Source organism: Triplophysa rosa, linkage group LG5, assembly GCF_024868665.1.
Source record: "Triplophysa rosa linkage group LG5, Trosa_1v2, whole genome shotgun sequence".
Lineage (NCBI taxonomy): Eukaryota > Metazoa > Chordata > Actinopteri > Cypriniformes > Nemacheilidae > Triplophysa > Triplophysa rosa.
Genome location: NC_079894.1, coordinates 13895435 through 13916439, shown reverse-complemented (window position 1 = coordinate 13916439; position 21005 = coordinate 13895435). Strand labels below are relative to the sequence as shown.

At 36.7% G+C, this 21005-nt stretch overlaps 1 protein-coding gene across 5 annotated transcripts in view; it reads left to right on the top strand.

The window, feature by feature from the left end:
* fgf12a (fibroblast growth factor 12a) overlaps positions 1-21005 on the top strand; it is a 41068-nt gene that overhangs the window by 14775 nt on the left and 5288 nt on the right. For all 5 annotated transcript variants that reach the window (XM_057333306.1, XM_057333307.1, XM_057333308.1 and 2 more), the window contains 2 exons: positions 1223-1333; positions 13945-14048. In XM_057333306.1, the coding sequence (XP_057189289.1) occupies positions 1223-1333; positions 13945-14048 (215 nt within the window). The remainder of the gene's footprint in view (positions 1-1222; positions 1334-13944; positions 14049-21005) is intronic.

Sequence of the window (21005 nt, the reverse complement as noted above, 5' to 3'; positions counted from 1 at the left end):
GAATGTAAAGAACAGAATTATATTGTACAGGAATATGTCTAAACATGATGCAGATATGACATGCATTATTCAGTGGCACGTAGGAGTGCATTGCTACACATACATTGCATGCATACAGTGAATCAAACCAAATCTGACTATAACATGTCTTGGTCATATTTGAAAATTAAAGGGACCCCAAAATTAAAGGAACAAAATCATTTAGAAAGAAAAACCTAATTTAGGGCCATTAAGAGTTTTTTTTGCATTCAAATGTTTACTGTATTACAATACTGGGAATCTAATGAGTATCACTACTGAGAATGTGAATAAAATTATTAAAACAGACCACAGAGGTAAAATATGTTAATGCATTAAACTAATGCGAGGCAGAGAATGGGGGCAGTTTGCAAAAATTGCAATGCAAAAAGTCTTAGTGGCTTAAAAATCAGCCGCCATTTTCATGAAATTTCTTTATTTTGTGTTTTATTTTGTTGTGGGAAATGATGTGTCCTGGACATGTTTTTGTTAGATTCCTCCCCATATGGACATCTGATGTATGGCCTATAATCACTTTTGTACATATATGGCCGTATATCAGATTTCTGTATGGAATCTACATGCGCGCACACGTACATGAGTAAAATAAAAATTTCTCCTCGGGTTAGGGGTTATTTCCTAAAGGGAAGTCTTTATTTATGGAGGTGTGGATTGTGTGTGTGATTTAGTAATGTTCTTACTGCTGGATATAGGCAGGCTCGTTCGTGTGATTGATGGCCCTTCCAGCCTGTCAGAGATATTGGGTCTGCAGTGGATAGATGAGGTCCATGATGAATAGCTGATCATGACTATCATGGACATTCACATTCTTTTCTGCGCTCTGGTCTTGATAGCTGTGGAACTTTGCTGCATTTCAGACCTTCCATGTGCCCCTCTTCACTTCTACAGGACGTCTCAGGCCTGCCTTCAAAGAGTTATTGCACCTGCTTGTACAGGTCACTACTCCACCAGAAAACACCTGTTACTGCTCCAGCTGGTCTTCTAAACTCCAGGTGTCCATAGTGAAATTGATTAATGGGGTCACAGAGAGCAAATATTTACAGCTTTATCAACACAGTCATTCATAAGTGCATACACTGCAATCACTGGATAAGACCTCATTACAATTTCCATGTACAAAAATGCATTGTTTTGGGGCGGAGTCTGATAAAAGTGTGGGCTGGGCTGTTTTTATTTGTTTCAGAGCCTCAGCTGAAAGGCATTGTGACACGACTGTTCAGCCAGCAGGGTTTTTACCTGCAGATGCAGCCAGACGGAACCATCGATGGGATCAAGGATGAGAATAGCGACTACAGTGAGTAATTAAAACTGCAGTTCCCATCAAGCATCAAATGTGCAGTTAAGCAGATCCACCCAGGTCCGGATTAAGAATTCAGAGGCCCCTGGGCACAAGTGTCTCATGCACCCCCCCATACACACACGTGTGCAAAATAAAGTTTTAAATTAGCCTATAGGGCTATATTACTACGTGTAGGAAACACCTCTCTTACAGGATTACATTGACAAGTTACAAACTATGATCACAACCTGAAGGACAATATCAACACCTGTACACATCCTCCATCATACAGGATATACACCACATGATTGCAACAATGATTTCCTGGACCAGCAGCAACAATATTAAGACATTTCCCTGCATACTGTAACTCACTGGCAAATGCAAGCAGCACACACTACCACACCTCTACCAACTCAGTTCCATCAGATTCTTCTATAATTCACACACAAACACGCTGGATTCACAAAACTGTTCTTAAGAGAAAATATAAGAACTTTCTTAAGATAAATGATAGAAAGTTCTTAAGAATATTCTTAAGTGCAATTCGCAAATATTTTCATTTTCATTTTTTCTAAGAATAAAAGGGAAGTCTTTGTCAATGATTATACTATAACAGTAATTTGTCTATTTGTTAAACTTTTTTTGTGTAACAAGCACCTTGCGACTCACGTTCTTATGTAAGTGTGTAATGTGTAAACGGCATTAGCGACTATTATAAGTATACTTCTTTAGCCTATATATCATGACATCATAATATTTGTGTGTATGTAAACATTTTGCAATGTATGTAAAAGCACTGTGGATTATCTAATAATGAAGGCTAAATATTGGTAAAGTAAGGCAGATACTGATCAACATTATACAGTATATAAAATTGATAATTGGCAAGGAAACACCACAAAATAAATGTAAAGAAAACTTGTACCTTTTAAGATTTAAGACAACCGTGAGGATATTTCAACTCATTATATTTACAACAATAAAGCCGTTCTCATTGACATATTTTCAGTTTCTGTTGTCATTTCATGACGCGACATCATCTAACAACTCACCATAAAAAGCTGTGATTTCGGCTATATGTTCTTTCACACAGCCTCATGGTAACCATGTGCATATTTACTGACAAACTGTTCATATTTATATATCCAAACAGTCGATAACAGTGACAGGTTGTTGGAAACGCTGTTTTGTACTCATTTTATTCATGAGTCACCTGTCGTACGGTGGTGCTTCTTCCTGCCGCTCACTGTACAGAGTGACGCCAAGAGAAGGGATCCCTGCGCCGGGAAAGAGAGACCTCGTGCTAACAGGGCAGCACTGGTGACATTTTCCCACTGAATTAAAGCTAAGGTTTATCCAAGAAGTTGATAGATTTGTCACTATGCACTTCTTCTGAGCAAAAGCCGCTAGAGGGCTCGTAAAAGTGACTAAATCAAAAGACAGACTTCCTAAGTTAGAAACACTGTGTTGTGTGCGCACCTCCATGTCCGCAGGCCAGAGAAGCGCATGGCAGAATGAATATAGCGGAAACGCTGTTATGTGACATTTTCTTCCACTTGCTTGGGCCCCAAGCCTGGGCCTGTGCCCATAATGCCCATTGGATAATCCGGCCATGAATGTACTTGTGCAGGGAGGGGGGATTTTGAGGGGTGTGTATTTGAAGCTTATAATCTTATTAACTGACAAACTGTGAAATATAAATTGAGAGAGCCCTTTGCTATAATCAATAAAATGCTGGTCAAGCTCATTCTAGATGCCAGTAGTTTACAATACATGTGAAAAGAATAAAATCTTTCTGTAGGCCTGTGCCCTTTCCTTGTGTCAGTATCAAATATCTTCATTTATTAATGTCCACAGAATTGTATGTATGACCTGTGTATTTCCAGTACTTTTCTGTCAAAACTTAATACAACATTCACAGTGATTAAGATGACCCATTAACTTGTGCATCGTTGCTGCCGCACACATGAACAAACCGCTTTAGATGCTTGAATTTGGTTAAAATTACATCATTTGGAAGTCGAAACAGTTCATTATGATTTGAAACGTTAAAACAACAGTGCGCACCAGACGAGAAGCCGCACAACGCGTCATGTCTACAACTCGCAAATAGGCAGTGCGTGGCTGGTCGCTGCAGAAAGGAAACACAAGCACGTGCAGACTTACAGATTCGCTTTTCCACGATTATAAATGTAAGTGTATACACTGACAAAAAAGGTAAATTGTTACTTAAACTTGAGATTTATACTGGGGCACAACAGAGTGCCGCTCCAAAACACCAGAAGAGCCGCACACATGCGGGGAGCAGAGCGAGACGGTCAGCATATGTGCTGGGGCAAAGTCCGTTTACGGAATTCGTGCCATTCGGCAAGTTGGCGGCCATGTTTGCAACGCCTCTGGGCAGCTATTTACGTTATTACAGCTAATTAGTCCACAGTCATATCTACTTGAGTGGGGGAAGGCATATATTTCTAAAATTGTTGGCAAAAATCACAATTAAACAGCCTATTTCCGATCAATAATTAAACATTTAATGCAAGCCTAAATTGCGCCCAAAATAATGTTTTTCGAGGTCACCTCATCTACCGCGCCTGCGCATAGGCTGGCAAGCACCTCACGAGAGCCCCGCCCCAGAGAATTGTCAGTCTTTACTGATTGACGATTGGCTCGTTTTACCTGAAAGGCGGGACTTCATTCACTAGAGCGGCCATATTGAGCGTAGCCTTCCTCGCCATTCATTGTAACGGCAGTGGCATCTTCTTTTAATATCTTTGGCCGGGACTTTGCTCCGGACGGCCCGGCCCAATTTAACCCCTGGATACAGGGTTAATTGTCACACTTTTTACACTAGATATTTTTCAGGTTAGGTATACTCTTGATGGACAATTTTTTAAAGACATAGTTCACTCAAAAATTAACATTCTGTCATCGCTCACCCTATTGCCATTTCAAACCTGTATGACTTTCTTTCTTCCATAGAACACAAAAGAAGATATTTTGAAGAAAGTTTTCTTGTAGGTGGACTATCACTCTAAAAAACACACACAGTATCAGCCTTGACTACAAGAAAGCTATTAAAAATATATACTGCTATTGCCATTATGTGATACTATAGCCTATGGGATAAGTCACAATGAACCACATGAATAAAGAAGACTTTAAATAAAGAAGACTGTAAACACTAAAACAATTATACGGAAAAGTTGTAAAAGCTAAACCATTAAACCTTAAGGTAAAACATTAAACTTCTTTTTGCACCAACCAAAATGGAAATTCATGAAATAAATTGTATACAATTCTTACATGTTAAACAACTTGCCCTAACCTGACATTTAAGAAAAACAGCCCTAAAAATGTATTATATTTTTTAAAAAGTCTTATTTAAGGCGTTTCTAATTTAAGGCACTTTCAATAAATAGGCTATACAAAAAACCTGCTTAACAGAAAAATGAAGCATTTGTGAAAATGGATCATTTTTATATGTTTTAGACTTTGAGCTTTTTAAAAATATCAAAAGACTACAAGTACACAGGGTAGAACAAGATAACAAGATACACCTGGGGAAGACTAATCAACCAGAAAAACTACAAAAGACTACAAACATGGCACATGACAGGAAATAACCTAAAAGTCCACAAACCACAGGGAACAAAGACTGAATCATGACAGATATGTTTTAATGCTTATTTGCCATAAATCAACAGCAGGTATGAGGAATTTGTGTTGTTTTGACTGAAAATAATGATTCTAAGTTGAGGGTAGAATGAGTGACCATATGAATTGTGGGCTAGAAGGGTAGAGCCCACCTGATATAAAGCTCTTCTCTGTTGTCAGAAGATCTTTCTATGAGTCATCCTTTTCTGTGGGGCTTCCTAACAAAGCTGATAAGCTCACGGTCCATAAAGAGGGTAGTTAAAAGTGTGAGACGTTTGCATTTCCTGCAAATTGTGCAGGCTTTTTGCAAGAATCCGCTGCCCAGAGAATTTAAAATATGCATCTCCAGAGAGTGAGTCAGAGAATTTACATTTCTTTTTTCATTAAAGGTGTTTCTTCCTATAAGGAAAAGTGGACCATTGTGGGTAGTTGTGTGATTATGGGAAATGGCCTTTCACTTGTATGGCCATAAAGGGTAGCTATAACATTTATATGAAAACATTAGCATCACCGTGGGTATTTAGCACCTACACCATTGCCCTTTCAGAAGAGAAAAACAATTCTCTCTGTGGGACTGGATTCACAACGAAGGAACTGTTCTCTCAAGGGCCATGCAGGTCACATCCCTGTCCTAACTTTGTGCAGAAAAGACCTATCAGTAAGTTTCCCAAAGGTATTTGCTGGGAAGGATTTGTCACTGTCCATTACCTATCTATAGCACTTTCACATTTAAAATTCAACCGGGAGTGTGACGATGATGAAAAACTGTCCTGTTCGCTAGCTGTAAACAAAGAATAAAGAGAGACTGTTGAAGTGAGCTTCTAAAATAGCCTCAAGCTGTTTTTTTAATTAGATGAAAGTTCCATCTGCATCTGGATTAATCCCACCCCAAGCAAGCTTATTTAGAGAGTTTGGCATGCAGATCCAGGTTCAAATATTGATGTTCAGGATGGATTATCAGAATGATTCATTACTTCCCCCTTGAAATGATTGACCCTTTGAACACTACTGATAGTATTCACGAGGAAATGAATTCATCTCCACATCAGCTTTCTGTTGAGGCTGTCAGCAGATGGACAACGCTCACTGAATATTGCATGCGGTTCACAACAGACCATCATAAATCATATTAAATGTGGTAAAAACACTTACGCAAGGACATGTTAGAGTTAAAACAAAGGAAAGTTCCTTACCTGCAGACAATATTTAAAGCATTAAAGTGATAGTTCACCCAAAAATGATAATTCTGTCATAATTCACTCACCCTCTTGTCATTTCAAACCTGCATGACTTTCTTACTTCCACAGAACACAAAAGAAGATATTTTGAAGAATGTTGTTAATTGGCCCCCATTCACTTGCATTGGTTTTGTGTTCATACAGTAGAAGTGAATGGGGGCCAGTGCTGTTCGGTTACCAACTTTCATCAAAATATCTTCTTTTGTGTTCTGCAGAAGAAAGAAAATCACAAAGATTTGAAATGACAAGCGGGTGAGTAAATGATGACAGAATTTTCATTTTTCAACTATCACTTTAATGTACCTGCAAGTTTCTAGGCAATATCTCTTTGATTATCTCATGCAACTATTTTTTTTTCAACAAAATGTTACATTTCTATATATTTATGATGTAAATTATCATTGTTAAAATAAAGTGATAGAAAATGACTTGTGTACAAGTATTTGTGTTTTAATGGCAAAGAAGAACACTGTTGCACGATATCCCCATGCATATCTCTTTACGACCATATTACATTTTATGATTACTAAAACCATAGGAAAATGTAATAAACGATAAAGCAGATCTGTTAGTGCCATCTCTATCAGGATTTAATGCTGCTATTTTCAGTGCATTTTTAACTTTGAACCTGTTAATATTTAATACAACTATAGTGAGTATTGTACTCACTACCTGTAAGGTGCTGGCAAGATATAAAGTATCTGCCAAAAAAATCTAAATGAATTTGATCACATTAATGAATCACACTGTGCTGAGAATCAAGTACTAAAATAAGGCTCATAATAACATATTTTAATAAAATGTCATTAATAACATATCATACTGGCTCCTCAATACCTGTCTGATCTGTTAATTCCTTACAAACCATGTCGAAATCTACGCTCTTCTCAGTATAGTCTTTTACATGTTCCCAAGACACGGCTCCGCTCCATGGGTGATAGAGCATTTTCTGCTTATGCTCCTAAGATCTGGAACTCTCTCCCGATAAACATTAGGGAGGCAAACGTACTAGCCACTTTCAAATCTCTTCTTAAAGCATTTTATTTCAGGACTGCTTTTACTTGACTGGAACTTTTGTTTTGTTTTATATAGTATTTTATTGTGCTGTTTTATTAATGTGTGATGTATTGTTTTGATTTTTGTTTTATTAATGTGTGATGTATTGTTTTGATTTTTGTTTTATTAATTTGTGATGTATTGTTTGGATTTGTGTGCAGTGCTTTGAGAAAGAAACTTTTAATGGCGCTATATAAAATAAATGTATTATTATTATTATTATACTGTAAGACAGGGCCATTGTCAGGAAGGACAGCTTGCAGTGTACCGTTAAATGCAAATTTACACAGCTGGGTATTTGGGTGGTGGCTACCAACCTTACAATTTTGCTCCGAGCAGAAGGTTTATCAGGCACTATTGGTAAAACATCTTTCAAACAGAATGTATTGTCAATGGGATAGTTCACTCTAAACTCATTCTGCTGCAGAACACAAAATGAGATATTTTGAATAATGTTAACCACACAACATTGGCCCCCATTGCCTTCCACTGCACGGACACAAAACTCGGACATTTCTCGAAATATCATGTTCCACAGATTAATTTTTAATTTTGGTTGAACTATCCCTTTAAAACTTTCCAACTGGACTTTTTCGGGGGCATGAATCAGGCAAGGCTGCACTACAAGAACAATTTCAATGTCTTAAACATTCTAAAAATGTGAGTTTGAATGTGACAGATGATGATTCATGTTCCTTGGTGGCACAGTAGATCACATATGATTACAAACTGTTTACTTCAGCAATCAATAAGATAAGAATCTGATGATGTAGTACAGTGCATTCATTTTCTCCTCCATCAGAATGATTCAAATAGCTTGTCATCAGATGGCAGCGTTTAAGAAACCATTTTGAAAAAGGAACACGCTCAAAATTAGTAGCAAATAACAATACGCTTTTTCAAATGCCTCCTGGTTATTTGAAAATGTTGCCGATTGATTAATCATTACTGCCAAGGCTTTAGTCTTTAATCACGGCTAAAAAACCTTGTCAGAATGCAGCAATAGACTCGATGCACGCTCACTTCCGCGTTTATGCTCAGGGTGCGAGAAAACATCCGCTGCCCCACCGGAAGCCATTCATCTCTACCTAGAGCCATGAACATGACAGAGGAGAAGATGACAGTGTCTAGCCAGGTCTCCAAACAGGCGAGATTAGGCTCAGCTATATTTAGCAGGCTTATGTTTCTTTTTATGGTGCTTTACCTTCAGGGATTTGTCTCCATATACTGTAGATTACATTCCTCCTGTCTAGAACCAGTATTCCCATCCCACAACCCATGTGTGCCTTTTAGAATCGCCAGTATTAGCACATTAAAGTGTGTCTGTATCTGCAGGCATGAAAAATGATAATGTTTACCATATATAGCTCAGTAGGTCTACAAGACTCTGATTTATATGATGTATTTCTGGTGGATAATAATCATAAATCAAAAGTTTGGAAAACATTCAACAATAGAAAATAAGAGAATTCTCAGTCTAATAGGCATTGTTTTGCTGTATATATTTCTCTTTTATTAAAAAGTATACTTTTTTATTCATGATTTTAAACAAAATCCCCCCCCCCCTCTCTCTCTCTCTCTCTCTCTCTCTCTCTCTCTCTCTCTCTCTCTCCCGGCAGATGAGTCCATATCCATCGATAAAGTTTTAGTTGCTATTGGCAGAGAAATGGGTGCACAAAACATTGTGTCTGCTTCTAGGATGAATAGAGCAATAGTTGTATTTCTGAAAGAAGTTGAAATGGTCAATCACTTAGTGGAGTGTGGTTTGACTGTTCAGGATGTGTTTGTTCCAGTATTACCTCTGTCTAATCTTTCGAAAGAAGTGTTGTTGTCAAACGTACGCCCGTTTATCACTGATAAAGCGCTCGAGTCTATTTTAGCACGTTATGGAAAATTGGTTGGACCGATTAAAATGATTCCTCTGGGATTGAAGGCCCCAGAGTTGAAACATGTCATGTCATTCAGACGTCAGGCTTTGATGATTTTAAGTCCTGAATTCGCGACACTTGAAGTGTCTGTTAAATTGACGGTGCTTTTTTCCTAAGACTTTCTGAAGAATTGTTGAAGGTCTCTGAGGATAAGATTGTTGTGATAGGTGGTGATTTTAATTGCACTGTTGACTATAAACTTGATAGGAATCACGTTCACGTTCACGTACAGATGTTTTTAAATCTTTAATTAATAGACATCATCTGGTAGACTTGTGGAGGGATGTTTATCCTTACGTTAAACAGTATACTTGGTTGAAAGTTAATTCAAACAATATTTCTGCTGCAAGACTGGATCGCTTTTATACTGAGGAATGTAATAAAGGGAGATTTTTTGGTAGCTGTATCTCACCTACATCTATATCAGATCATCATTATATTTCTATGTCTATGTCTGTTCTGTCAGCTAAATCCTATCAGTCACACTGGCACTTCAATAATAGATTACTTCAAGATCACACTTTTGTGCACTCTTTTGATCTTTTTTGTAAGTCTTGGAGAGAAGAGAGATCTAGCTATACATCTTCAAGTCAGTGGTGGGATCTGGGAAAAGTACAGATAAAAGATTTCTGTCAAAAATGTACAGCAAATAATACTGAAGGCTTGAAAATGAAGATGACTTTAATAGAACAAGAAATTCTTCAGCAAAGCTTCAATGAGAGAGGTGGATCTTCATCAACTGACATCATTAAAAATAACAAGAGCCTTTTGAAGGATTTGTTGGAGGAGCAGGAGAAAGAAACTTTTGTTAGAACAAGATACTTAAAGTGCAATGAAATGGACGCCCCAACTGCCTTTTTTTGGGGGCTGGAGAAAAAGTTAAAAGAGCTGAATTTTTTTCATAAACTTAAAACCCCCAATGGTAATGAAACTATAGAGATCAACGAGAAATTATAGCTTCTGCCAGTTCTTTTTTATGAGAAACTGTATCAATCAGAACTCTGTGATGAAGCAGCAGTTGAGGAACTTCTTCTAGATCTTCCACAGTTGTCCAAGGAAAAGAAGATGGAACTGGAGGGTTTTTTGACCTTTACTGAGTTTTCGAGTGCTGAGGAGGAGCTGAATAGTGGCAAATCTCCTGGGCTGGATGGTCTCCCTGCTGAATTTTTTTAATGCTTTTGGAATGTGCTTGGACGTGATTTGTATGATGTTTTTTAGAGTCTTTTAATCAAGGTATTTTACCCTTGAGCTGTCGGAGAGCAGTGCTGAAATTAATTCCCAAGAAAGGAGATCTTGGTCTCTTAAAGAATTGGCTACACAATCGTTGTTGTGTACTGATTTTAAAATACTGTCAAAAGCTATAACTAACAGGTTGAAGAAATGTATGGCAACTATAATTCACGAGGATCAGACATACTGTATCCCTAAAAGGACAATTTTTGACAACCTGTTTTTGTTAAGAGATATTATTGCAGTTTCCAAAAAACATCAAATTGATATTGGACTCTTATCCTTAGATCAGGAGAAAGTCTTTGACAGAGTGGACCATTTATATTTGCTAAAGACTCTGGAGGCCTTTGGTTTTGGTACACAATTTGTGTCTTGCATCAAGCTACTATGCAATGATACATCTAGTATGCTCAGGATTAATGGTTGTTTAACCAGGCCTTTTGCAGTAAAGAGAGGCATACGGCAAGGATGTCCTCTTTCGGGACTTTTATATTCAATTTCTATTGAGCCTTTGCTGTTATACTTAAGGAAACGACTACATGGACTTTCCAGAAATCCCACCTGTTAAATTTACATCTTATGCTGATGATATAACTGTTTTTATTAGAAACACTGAGGACATGACTGCCTTGACTTCTAGTTTGAAAATTTTTCAAAAAGCCACATCTGCTCAAATTAATTGGGAGAAGTGTACATCCCGGTTACTGGGTGAGTGGCGAAACATGGACCCTCCTCAACTAACCACACCAATGTAAATGGGTTACAAATGGTTTTAAAGTTCTTGGAATTCATTTAGGAACTGAAATTTATGTGAAAAAGAATTGGGAAGGTATAGTCGACAAAGTGGTGGGGAGATTACAGAAGTGGAGATGGATCCTCCCAAAGTTATTTTATAGAGGGAGATGTTTAATTCTCAATAATTTAGCAGCCTCAATGTTGTGGCACAGATTAACGGTGTTGGATCCTCCTCATGAGCTACTGATTGTAATCCAAAAAGCCTTTGTACATTTTTTTTGGGACGGGTATCATTGGCTTCCTCCTGGAGTCTTATATCTCCCAGTGATGGAAGGAGGACAGGGATTAATACATTTGGAGGCAAGGGTTAAGACAATGAGGCTTCAAACATTACAAAAGATATTGTACTGCACAGACAAAATCCCCTGGATTGCATTAGGATTGTCAGCTCTACAAAATATTGGGGGAATCAGTTTGGATAAGCAGTTGTTCTTCATTGAAAAATCTTTTGTTTCTAAAGTAAATGTTCCTCTTTTTCATTTTTATGTGACTGTTTTCAAAACTTGGCAATTGTTAAAAAAGAAGTCTAGAGAAGAGGATGAACATTATGGTGTTTTAGAACCATTGTTCTTTAATCCCCTTTTTAAAACCAGTTTTCAAGTTCAGTAATCGATAGGTTTTTAAATACAGGAATTGTAACTGTAAAAGATCTAATTGATTCTGTAAATGATCAGTGGTATACGGCTAGATCAATTGCCGATAAAGTTGGGCTTAGATCAGAAAGATACGTTGAAAGATTAATTGAGGATCTTAAAAAGTCTTTTCCTCAATCTTTCTTGACCTTTGTGAATAATTTTATTGAAAACGTGGAAATGTTTTCGGTTTTTCCAGATCTTAGAGTCAACATTTTTTCTGATTTAAATAAAGATCTAAATAATACTCTATTGAAAGATTTTAAAGATGTATTGTTTTTTGATATTGATAAAAAGAAGTTGTATTGCATGTGTATAAAATCTTTGTTTTATACTCAATTGAAGGGACGTATTGACACCAAATGGAGAGAGCATTTTTTAGTTTCTTCAGAAATAACTCCATCATGGAGGTGTTTGTATAAACCCCCCATTCCTAAGAGGTCTGGAGATCTCCAGTGGAGAGTGCTTCATTGTGCTGTGGCAACAAATAGTTTTGTGTCAAAATTCAATGGAATGGTTTTATCTACATGTCCCTTTTGTGATATTCTTGATACTGTTTTTCACTTCTTTTGTGATTGTTTCAGGTTGATTCCTTTATTTCATCTGTTGGATAGAATATTTATAAAACTTGGTTTTATGTTTACAAAGGATATGTTTATTTTTGGTATGAAGTATAAGAAAGAATTGAAAACAAAATACTTGGTAACTTTCTACTGGGACAGGCAAAGTTGGCTATTCTAAAATCTCACACATAGATACTGATTTGTTTGCTATGTTTAAATCTCTAGTAGAGTTCTGAGTAGCTGTAGAATACACATACTGTAAGTTAATAAACAATATGTATTTTTTTGATGTGAGGTGGAGTGTAGAAGATGCTCTTGTGGTAAGAGATGAGACTGGAGAGTTAGTTCTTAATTGGTGATTGTTTTGTTTTGTTTTTTGTTTTGGTTTGGTTTGTTCTGGTTTGTGTGAGGTGTAAAGAATATTGAATATTAAAAGAGTTTTAAAAGTCAAAAAAGTCTCTCTCTCTCTCTCTCTCTCTCTCTCTCTCTCTCTCTCTCTCTCTCTCTCAATATATACTGTATATACAGTAATTCCAAAATCAGTTTTTCTGATTTTAAAATGTACTATTTATAGGTATGGTTTTAGGGAAAAGGATAATTTCTGTTTCATTCTGTGAACTGCTAACAGTATTTCTACCAAATTTCAAATAAAAATATTGTTTCTATTTGCAATTATTTGCAGAAAATAACAGCGGGATAAACAAGTCAATTCTCTGTATTTTTTCAGACCTCAAATACAGCAAAGAAAACCTCAGTTTTTATCATGTCTGATTTTGTTAAAATTCAAGAAACACTTGACTGGAATGGCCACAATACATCCAAATGCTGATGAAAACATTTGGAATGGTCTCTTATATAGATAGATAGAGAGAGAGAGAGATAGAGAGAGAGAGAGAGAGAGAGAGAGAGAGAGAGAGAGAGAGATGAGAGATGTTTTATGGGTAAAATCATAATAATATATATATATATATATAATATATATATATATACTATAAATATTTTAGAATCTAGAATTTACATTTCAGGTCTCTTATGACTTTATGTCAGGGCTCACGTAAACCAGAGAAAAGCACACAGACATAGAAACTCGCTGTATGTGATTTACAAATCCAAAATAAAACCATATCCTACTGTATACAAATGGGCTGCTGCAGCCTGCACCCCCCCCCCCCCTCGTGGTATCTGCAGCCTTTCAAGTGAATTTACACCACAGGGCAGAAGGCAGTGATTTTTATCAAGTGAGATTGAATCAGCTCAATGGACAAGTGCACGCTGGCATCGCGCCACACTACGAGGCATCCGCAGACCACGGCTCGAAAACTCTTTTAAAAAACATACAGTAGCCTACACTCACTTCCCACGTATTCACCACTTTTTAATAACCTAACCAACCTAGTTTTCGGATTGTCATTTCCATTACCAATGCTAATGCAAAACTTTAGATAATAGAGTTCTGTAAAGAGTTTGTGTGTGAGACTAGCAGTGCTAGATTCTATTGTTATGTAACTTTTGCTTGTATTTCTCCAGCCCTTTTCAACCTCATCCCCGTTGGCTTAAGGGTGGTGGCCATTCAAGGAGTGAAAGCAGGTTTCTACATCGGCATGAATGCGGAGGGCTTCCACTACAGCTCAGTAAGACCCGCATTACTCGGTTTGCATGCCTCTGTGTGTGTGTACGTGAGAGAATGCTGCATGCGGTGCATATTGTTTTCCGGGAGCTCATTTATATGTATGCATGCACTCCGTGAGCTCAGCCTCATTAGCACAAAAAATGAATACTAGTCAACCTAGTCTTTAACATCTTGATTAAATTGTAAAATTTGTGCTAGGAAAAAAGGGCTGCGTATAGCATGTTTTCCCTGTAGGCTTTAGCTGAGTTATATAGTGGATGACAGGCATATGCTCTTGCCCCCACTCAGCCTGCAGTTGAAACAGGTTTGTGGAAACATGTCAGAGTGAGTTATGAATTTCTGACAGCTTATATAAGAGCCAGTCACAGAACTCTTAATCCCGTTAAAGAGAATCTGAGAGAAAAGTAATAAACGTGTTTCCTTTTGTCACCGCCATGCTGTGAGTTGACATGGATTTGGTTCCTTGATCTCTTTTTGGGCCAGATGAATCTGGAACTGCAGCAATTCTCCATTTGACAATAATATTAAATCTGCAGTTCTGTTATTAATTCAATTCTGTTATTAATAATCAAAAATAATCAAACTCCACACTACAAAATATTCAACAAATAAAAAATTGACAGTCTGTGAAAACCCATTTAAGTCATTTTTGGTGGTTTACTCTGTTCCACATAAACTCATCCTATATAATGTAAAGAATATTCTGTCGAAATATTACCTTGATTTCTTTAATATTGACTGAGTGAGGCCATGTCAAAAATTGAAATCATAGTGATATTGAGGGTTGAAATAAAACTTTGATAGTTGTTATCTTATAATTAGATTTTAAGACTTAAAGGGACAGTTCACCCAAAAATAAAAACTCCCCAAAATTTACTCACCTTCGAGTTGTTCCAAATCTGTATAAATTTATTTTTTCTGATGAACACAGAGAAAGATTTTTGGGAGAATGCTTGTAACCAATCAGTTCTTGGCCACCATTGACTACCGTAGTTGGAAAAATTACAACTATATAAATAGTTATTATATAAATATATATATATATATATAAACTATATATTAATATTTTTGAAGAGAAATATTCTTCAAAATATTTTTCTCTGTGTTCATCAGAACAAAGAAATGTATACAGATTTGGAACAACTTGAGGGTAAGTAAAGGAAGACTGAATTTTCATTGAACTGTTCCTTTAAGTGTGGTTTTCACAGACTGGGTCACAAATAAGTTTCAATTTCAGCTTTTTTTACCACTGGCCAAAATTTTAAATAGTAAAATGAACTGATGTGTTTTATTAGACAAAAAGTTAGTCAATATGTTTAAAGGGATACTTCACCCAAAAATGAAAACTCCCATAGTAGGAAAAAACATTTTATCAGTTTTTTTGTTCTGTTGAACACAAAAGAAGACATTTTGAAGAATGTAGGACAGCAAACAGTTCTGGGGCACTTTTGGGTGAAGTATCCCTTTAAACTTTAAGAAACAGAGACTGTCAGAAAATCCAGACATGTAAACATTTTTATGGTCAGAGGTCACCTGTTCATATTTAAAAAATAATCTCAGTCAAGCCGTGGATTGTTTGGAGTATATTTCTTTGGAAACTAAATTGACTGGATTAAAAATAATGTTTGAAGTGCAGCATATGACTGGGGTTTGCACAGCTTTCACTGAAGCTAAACAGAATGTCACCAAGCATTAAGCAGCTGGCTTATGTTTATCACCAAGTTGTGCTGTACAGATTGGCACTAGCTAAAGCGAAATGAGAACATTAAGGAATGTGGCTTGAGAGCAACTTTTTAAATTAAACAACAATTTTTAATTAAATGAAAGGAACACTTTCCTGACATAAGGAGCATTTGTATTTGGGCATTTATCGAGGGAAATTTACATTTTCAAATAAATCCCAAGATCAGAGGATTTCACATGCGCCTATTTAATGTGGCTGATTCCATTACTTTAGTAGAATGTTTCTGGTCCAGTCAGATTGAGGACCAGAACAGTCTATTATATTTTTTATGTTATGTGTGTTGTTCATTTCCTTTTCTTTTTAATGTTACACCTTTTAAAGTGTTGTTCTTGCTGCAATAATGGCTAAATGTCCTTTTGGGGAACCGTAAAGTCTTTCCTATTGGTTTTCCCCCCCAAAAAGCACATCACAGATTTTTTTTAACCTCAGTTGCTTTAAAAGCAGTGTTCAATCGAATCAATTTATTAACAGGTCAACCTGAGTTTTCAGATAAACAGCAGACATGTTTACTCTTATTATATGTGATGATAATAATTCTGTATATTTGAATGTAGGCTTTCCAACTCATTGCCATGTTCCAGGTGGCTTACCACCATACTCATTTAACGTCTTTAGTAGTTGCAGCAGAATATAATTTATTTTATCCTTTGTGGAGGTTATACAGTCAGACCACTTGTCCTCCATGGTTAGTTTCCTTTTGCTCATTTGCTCAGTTATTATAAAGCTGTTGTAGGTTTTAGTGGGAGTATTTTAAAGTGGGAGTCTATGATGCATGAGGGTTCCTAATCTCTTTACATCTTTAAATTTGTGTAGTTATTCATCTATAATTAAGGCATGTTGATGTGTTTGAAAGATTAGGCCATTAAATTATAATTTTTTTACTAATGTAAATGATTTTTTGTTCAGTCTCAAGCGATAAAGTAATAGCCTCATTGAGAAGATACATCCAAATGCTGCAGGATTTTTGAAGGAATTGATTTGGTCACTGCAGAGATGCTGTTTTAGTTCTCCAGGGGGGCAATTACTTGAGGAAGTTTCCCCAGCTATGAGACTGCTCATTATCCCCCCCTGAAGAAATGTGGAGAGGAGGTTGTGTTTTCTTCCTCCAGGAGCTCAGCGAAGTCTTGGCTGTCTTCTGCCTTCTGCTTTAATGATGTACCTCTTACTTGCTTTGATCCTCTTCAGCTCTGGATTAATCAGCAACATTCCAAAAGTCACAGAGCCTCCAGCTATTACTGTACAGGGTTTGCTCTATAGCTTTTCTAAATCAAAACAGTTGGCATGCTTGTTTCGATATAGCATTACAATGTCTTTAATCATTTCAAGTTCAGAATGATCTCTATTTAAAATGTTAGGAATCACTAAACACAGTCTTATTCACTAATAATTGTATTTTTGCACAGAAAGGTAATTGGTTTGAAATGGATCAAAAAAGCAGGATTTTATGTAGCTCTATATACTTTGGAACTTTGTCTTGAATATATGAAGAGTTTGGTTCCAAAATGAGATAACTCCATTTTTTTTTATTCAAAAATCATGTTATTTATTATGTTATCATGATTTTATTGTGTTTTATTGTGTTAGTTAACTGTATTTTTTTAGTTATTATGGCTTAAATCAAAGCAGACCAACTGCAGTTTGATTGATATTAATTGGAATGCACAATAAAAAACATGGTTTTTGATTTTTTTTTTTAAACCGAGTTATCTCATTTTGGAACCAAACTCTTCATATATTCTATTGTTCAGAGTAGTGATTCATCAGAGGATGTCATGATGTCGCCTTCCTTCCTCAGAACATTCATCAATCTGTTTGTCATCGTAAATTCCAAAATCCAATTTGTCACTTGGCTTAAATCTCACCGGAGCTTTGAGAAAGAGTTGTACTATTTGAAAGTCATTAGAGTCAAGAATGCTTTAGGACTTCTCAGAATATGCAAATACATTTCTATCAACGCTAACCCTCATGGCCTAGTTTAAATTGACTCCCACTGACTTGATGTGAATATTTATGCACATTTTAATACCTCACTTTCTGAAAGAAATAGTTTTAGTTCACCACATAACAACAATTCTGTCACCGTTCAAAACATAAAAAAGTGTAACAATCCTTATTAATGGCCTTGTTAAGCTCCGAAAGCCTCAAAAAGCATAAAAGCATTTATGTGGGTTGTAGTTGCACTGTTTGGCCTTTTTTCATTAGCCTATGTGGAAAAGTCTGACGATTCTCAAAACTGAAATTAATAAAATGGGCTATGGGTTTTACAAATAACATCCCTGAAAGCACACATACATCTGGGAGATGTCTATTTGATGTCTGCATTTACATGTGCAAGATGTATTTTTTGATTGTTTGTTCATCTGCAATACGTCTCTGAGACTTTTGCTGTCAGATGTCATATAGACATCTAGAAGATTATACTGTATACCACATTGAAGAGAGAAAAAGTTAAAATGTGCCGAACCCTGCAACATGCTTATAGGACCGAATGCTATGATCTGTAAACAATCTAGCTAAGATTCTAGCTTATTGAACCAAATTAAGCAGAAAAGCTTGATCATTTAGACTCAATCCTCCTTGTTGTGAATAGCCACAACTGCATACAAGAACCGTCAACAAGTGGTCAATATTTGCTGCGGGCATGCAGTGCATTTAATTTCAGCTCACAGGCATTGTGTTAGTCATGCTCAGAGCTGATGGTTTGTGTGGCTTGCGTGGGAGTTTGGGTTTAGCTCTAGTAAGGAGTCATCCTCAATTATTTATCGCGCTTTCACTGTGACCTACTTAACAGCACAGCGGTAACCACAATTCTGCCTGTATTTCAAAATGCATTGATCAACATTCAAGGACACCTTCGGACGTAGAGACAACGACAATCTTTTTAAATACATTGAGCTGTTTTGTGCATTGATCATTTATAAATGATTTCATACTAAAACATCCAGAATTTATACCAGTAAATGACTCATGGTCCATCATGCATACTCATAGATAAGCTAATGAGGTAGTTATGCACAAAACTTGTTTATTCCCTTGCATCTCAACATTCATTGTATACGCTCAGTAGTCCAATAGATTTACTGCATTTCTTTTACTGCAGTACGACTCCAACAGTAAAGTGGGGATTTTAGTTTTAATGGGACATGATTTACATTATGCACACACGCATACCTTGCATGCAGGCCTGATTTTTAGCCTCTCTGCCCTTACATTAGCGGAATAGGTTTGATTAAAACAAGGATTGTAAATGTTGATTGCTGTTAGCATTGAGTGCATTAGATGGCTAAGTAAACTGGGCCCCATTAAAATCTTCTAGAATAGACTGGGTGTGGTTCAATCTGATAAAAATGCCATTATTTAATTGTACACCGAGCCTGGTCAGAGTGGTATGACCCTATAGATCACTTTGTAAGGCTTTACTGAATGTGTAACGGAGGCCAGCTAGTGAAGAGCTGTGCAGTGTGTAAACCTCACTCCCCGACCAACAGAGACGCTCTACTGCGGTCTTTAGCCTCCTCGTTAGAGCGCCCGTCTCCCATCCGGACTGTCGCTGGTTCGAGGCCCGCGCAGAGCGGTGCGAGTGGAGCTGGTTACAAATGCGTTTCCAGCATCATGGTCATTGGTTAATGTAAGTGATGTACTTTGGAAGTGATGTGAATGATTGACTCGATTTGCAGAATGAATCACTGAATATTTCCTCACCTGAGAAAAGCGTTAGCTGTATTAGCCGGATGATTGATTGGAATCTATGCAGATGCAACAGCAGGCAGCTACATTAATGACATTTTAGATTAATCAAACCGATCACTCAATGTTGCAAAACGTTACAATAATTAAACGTTCGAATAAATCCTCTTATCTCCAGAAAACGTATAAAAGCAATTATTAAGCGTTCACCTTTTACCCCAAGGACTGTTAAATTGGATATTCTAATCTGGCAAACACTTTAATCTCATTTTTTTCACTTTTAGCAAAGTGCACTTGAGTAGACTTTGCATTCTTCATCCTAGATTTAGTGCAGATGCCCCACATAAAACATTTGTGTGCTGTCTTTGAACTTTCCTGATGGAACTGTGTCCTTCTCCAGTCTCCCAATGTGAATGAGCCAGTTGTCTAGACGTTGTTCTGCCTGACCTTATCCTTTGAATAGTAATGATGAAACTCAAGAATAAAGAATTCATCCCGTTTAAACAGCTCTGTCTAATCCAGACGCACAAAAATTCATCTCCCTTTACCTTTTTTTATACCTGATGTGTCAGGATTTTTGCATTCCTCACAGGGCTTTTGTATATATTAAGCATGCACGTCACACATTTATCAGTCTATTAGGTATTTCTTAGTGAAATATCTGGGCTATTCTGCAAACTCAACAGCATGCCCTTTGGTTACCCAAATGTCTGCTGCAGTGCTTATGGTTCATTGAATCAGTCTATTATTCCCCCAATTTAAATGGCGACTGCTTCATTCTACTTTGAATTGTGTGCTTTTTCGCCTTATTGGTCCTTGATGGCCTCATTTGCCCGTTCGTAATACACTGTGCAACACAATGAAAACAAATGCATTTGGCATTGTATTCAGCACACTCACTGGCAGGTGAAGAAGATTATTCTTATTCTATTATTCCAGAAGGTGCAAAGTGGTCCCCAGAAAACATCTGAGAAAAAAAACGAAAATTGTAAAAGTCTTATATTTTATAAGCATTCATATTTATTTTTAAAGGTCCAGTGTGTAATTTTTTGGAGGATGTATTCACAAAAATGCAATATAATATACATAACTATTAGGGGTGTAACGGTTCAAATTACTCACGGTTCGGTCTGTGTCACGGTTTTAGGGTCACGGTTTCGGTTCGGTTCGATTCAGGGAAATCAGATGTTCAGGGAAAAGGGACTACTGACAAATAAAAATAAGAACAAATAATCAAGCTACAAGTAACAGCACCAATAAAACAACAGAGCAAAGCAGAAAATGAAATAAGATACTGTATATACCTTTTAAGGTAGAAATGGATTAAAGTAATCAAATAAAACATAACATTGCATATGTACAAATTAAATAAAGACGAATCATAATTGAAGTTACAGAAGCTATTGAGTCACAAGCAGTGAGTGATTTCCTTGACATTTAACAGACAGCAGGAATATGCTGCTGTCGCTTTAAGAGGAATGAAACGCATCCAGAACACTGATACTGTACACATGCGTTGTTTTTCGT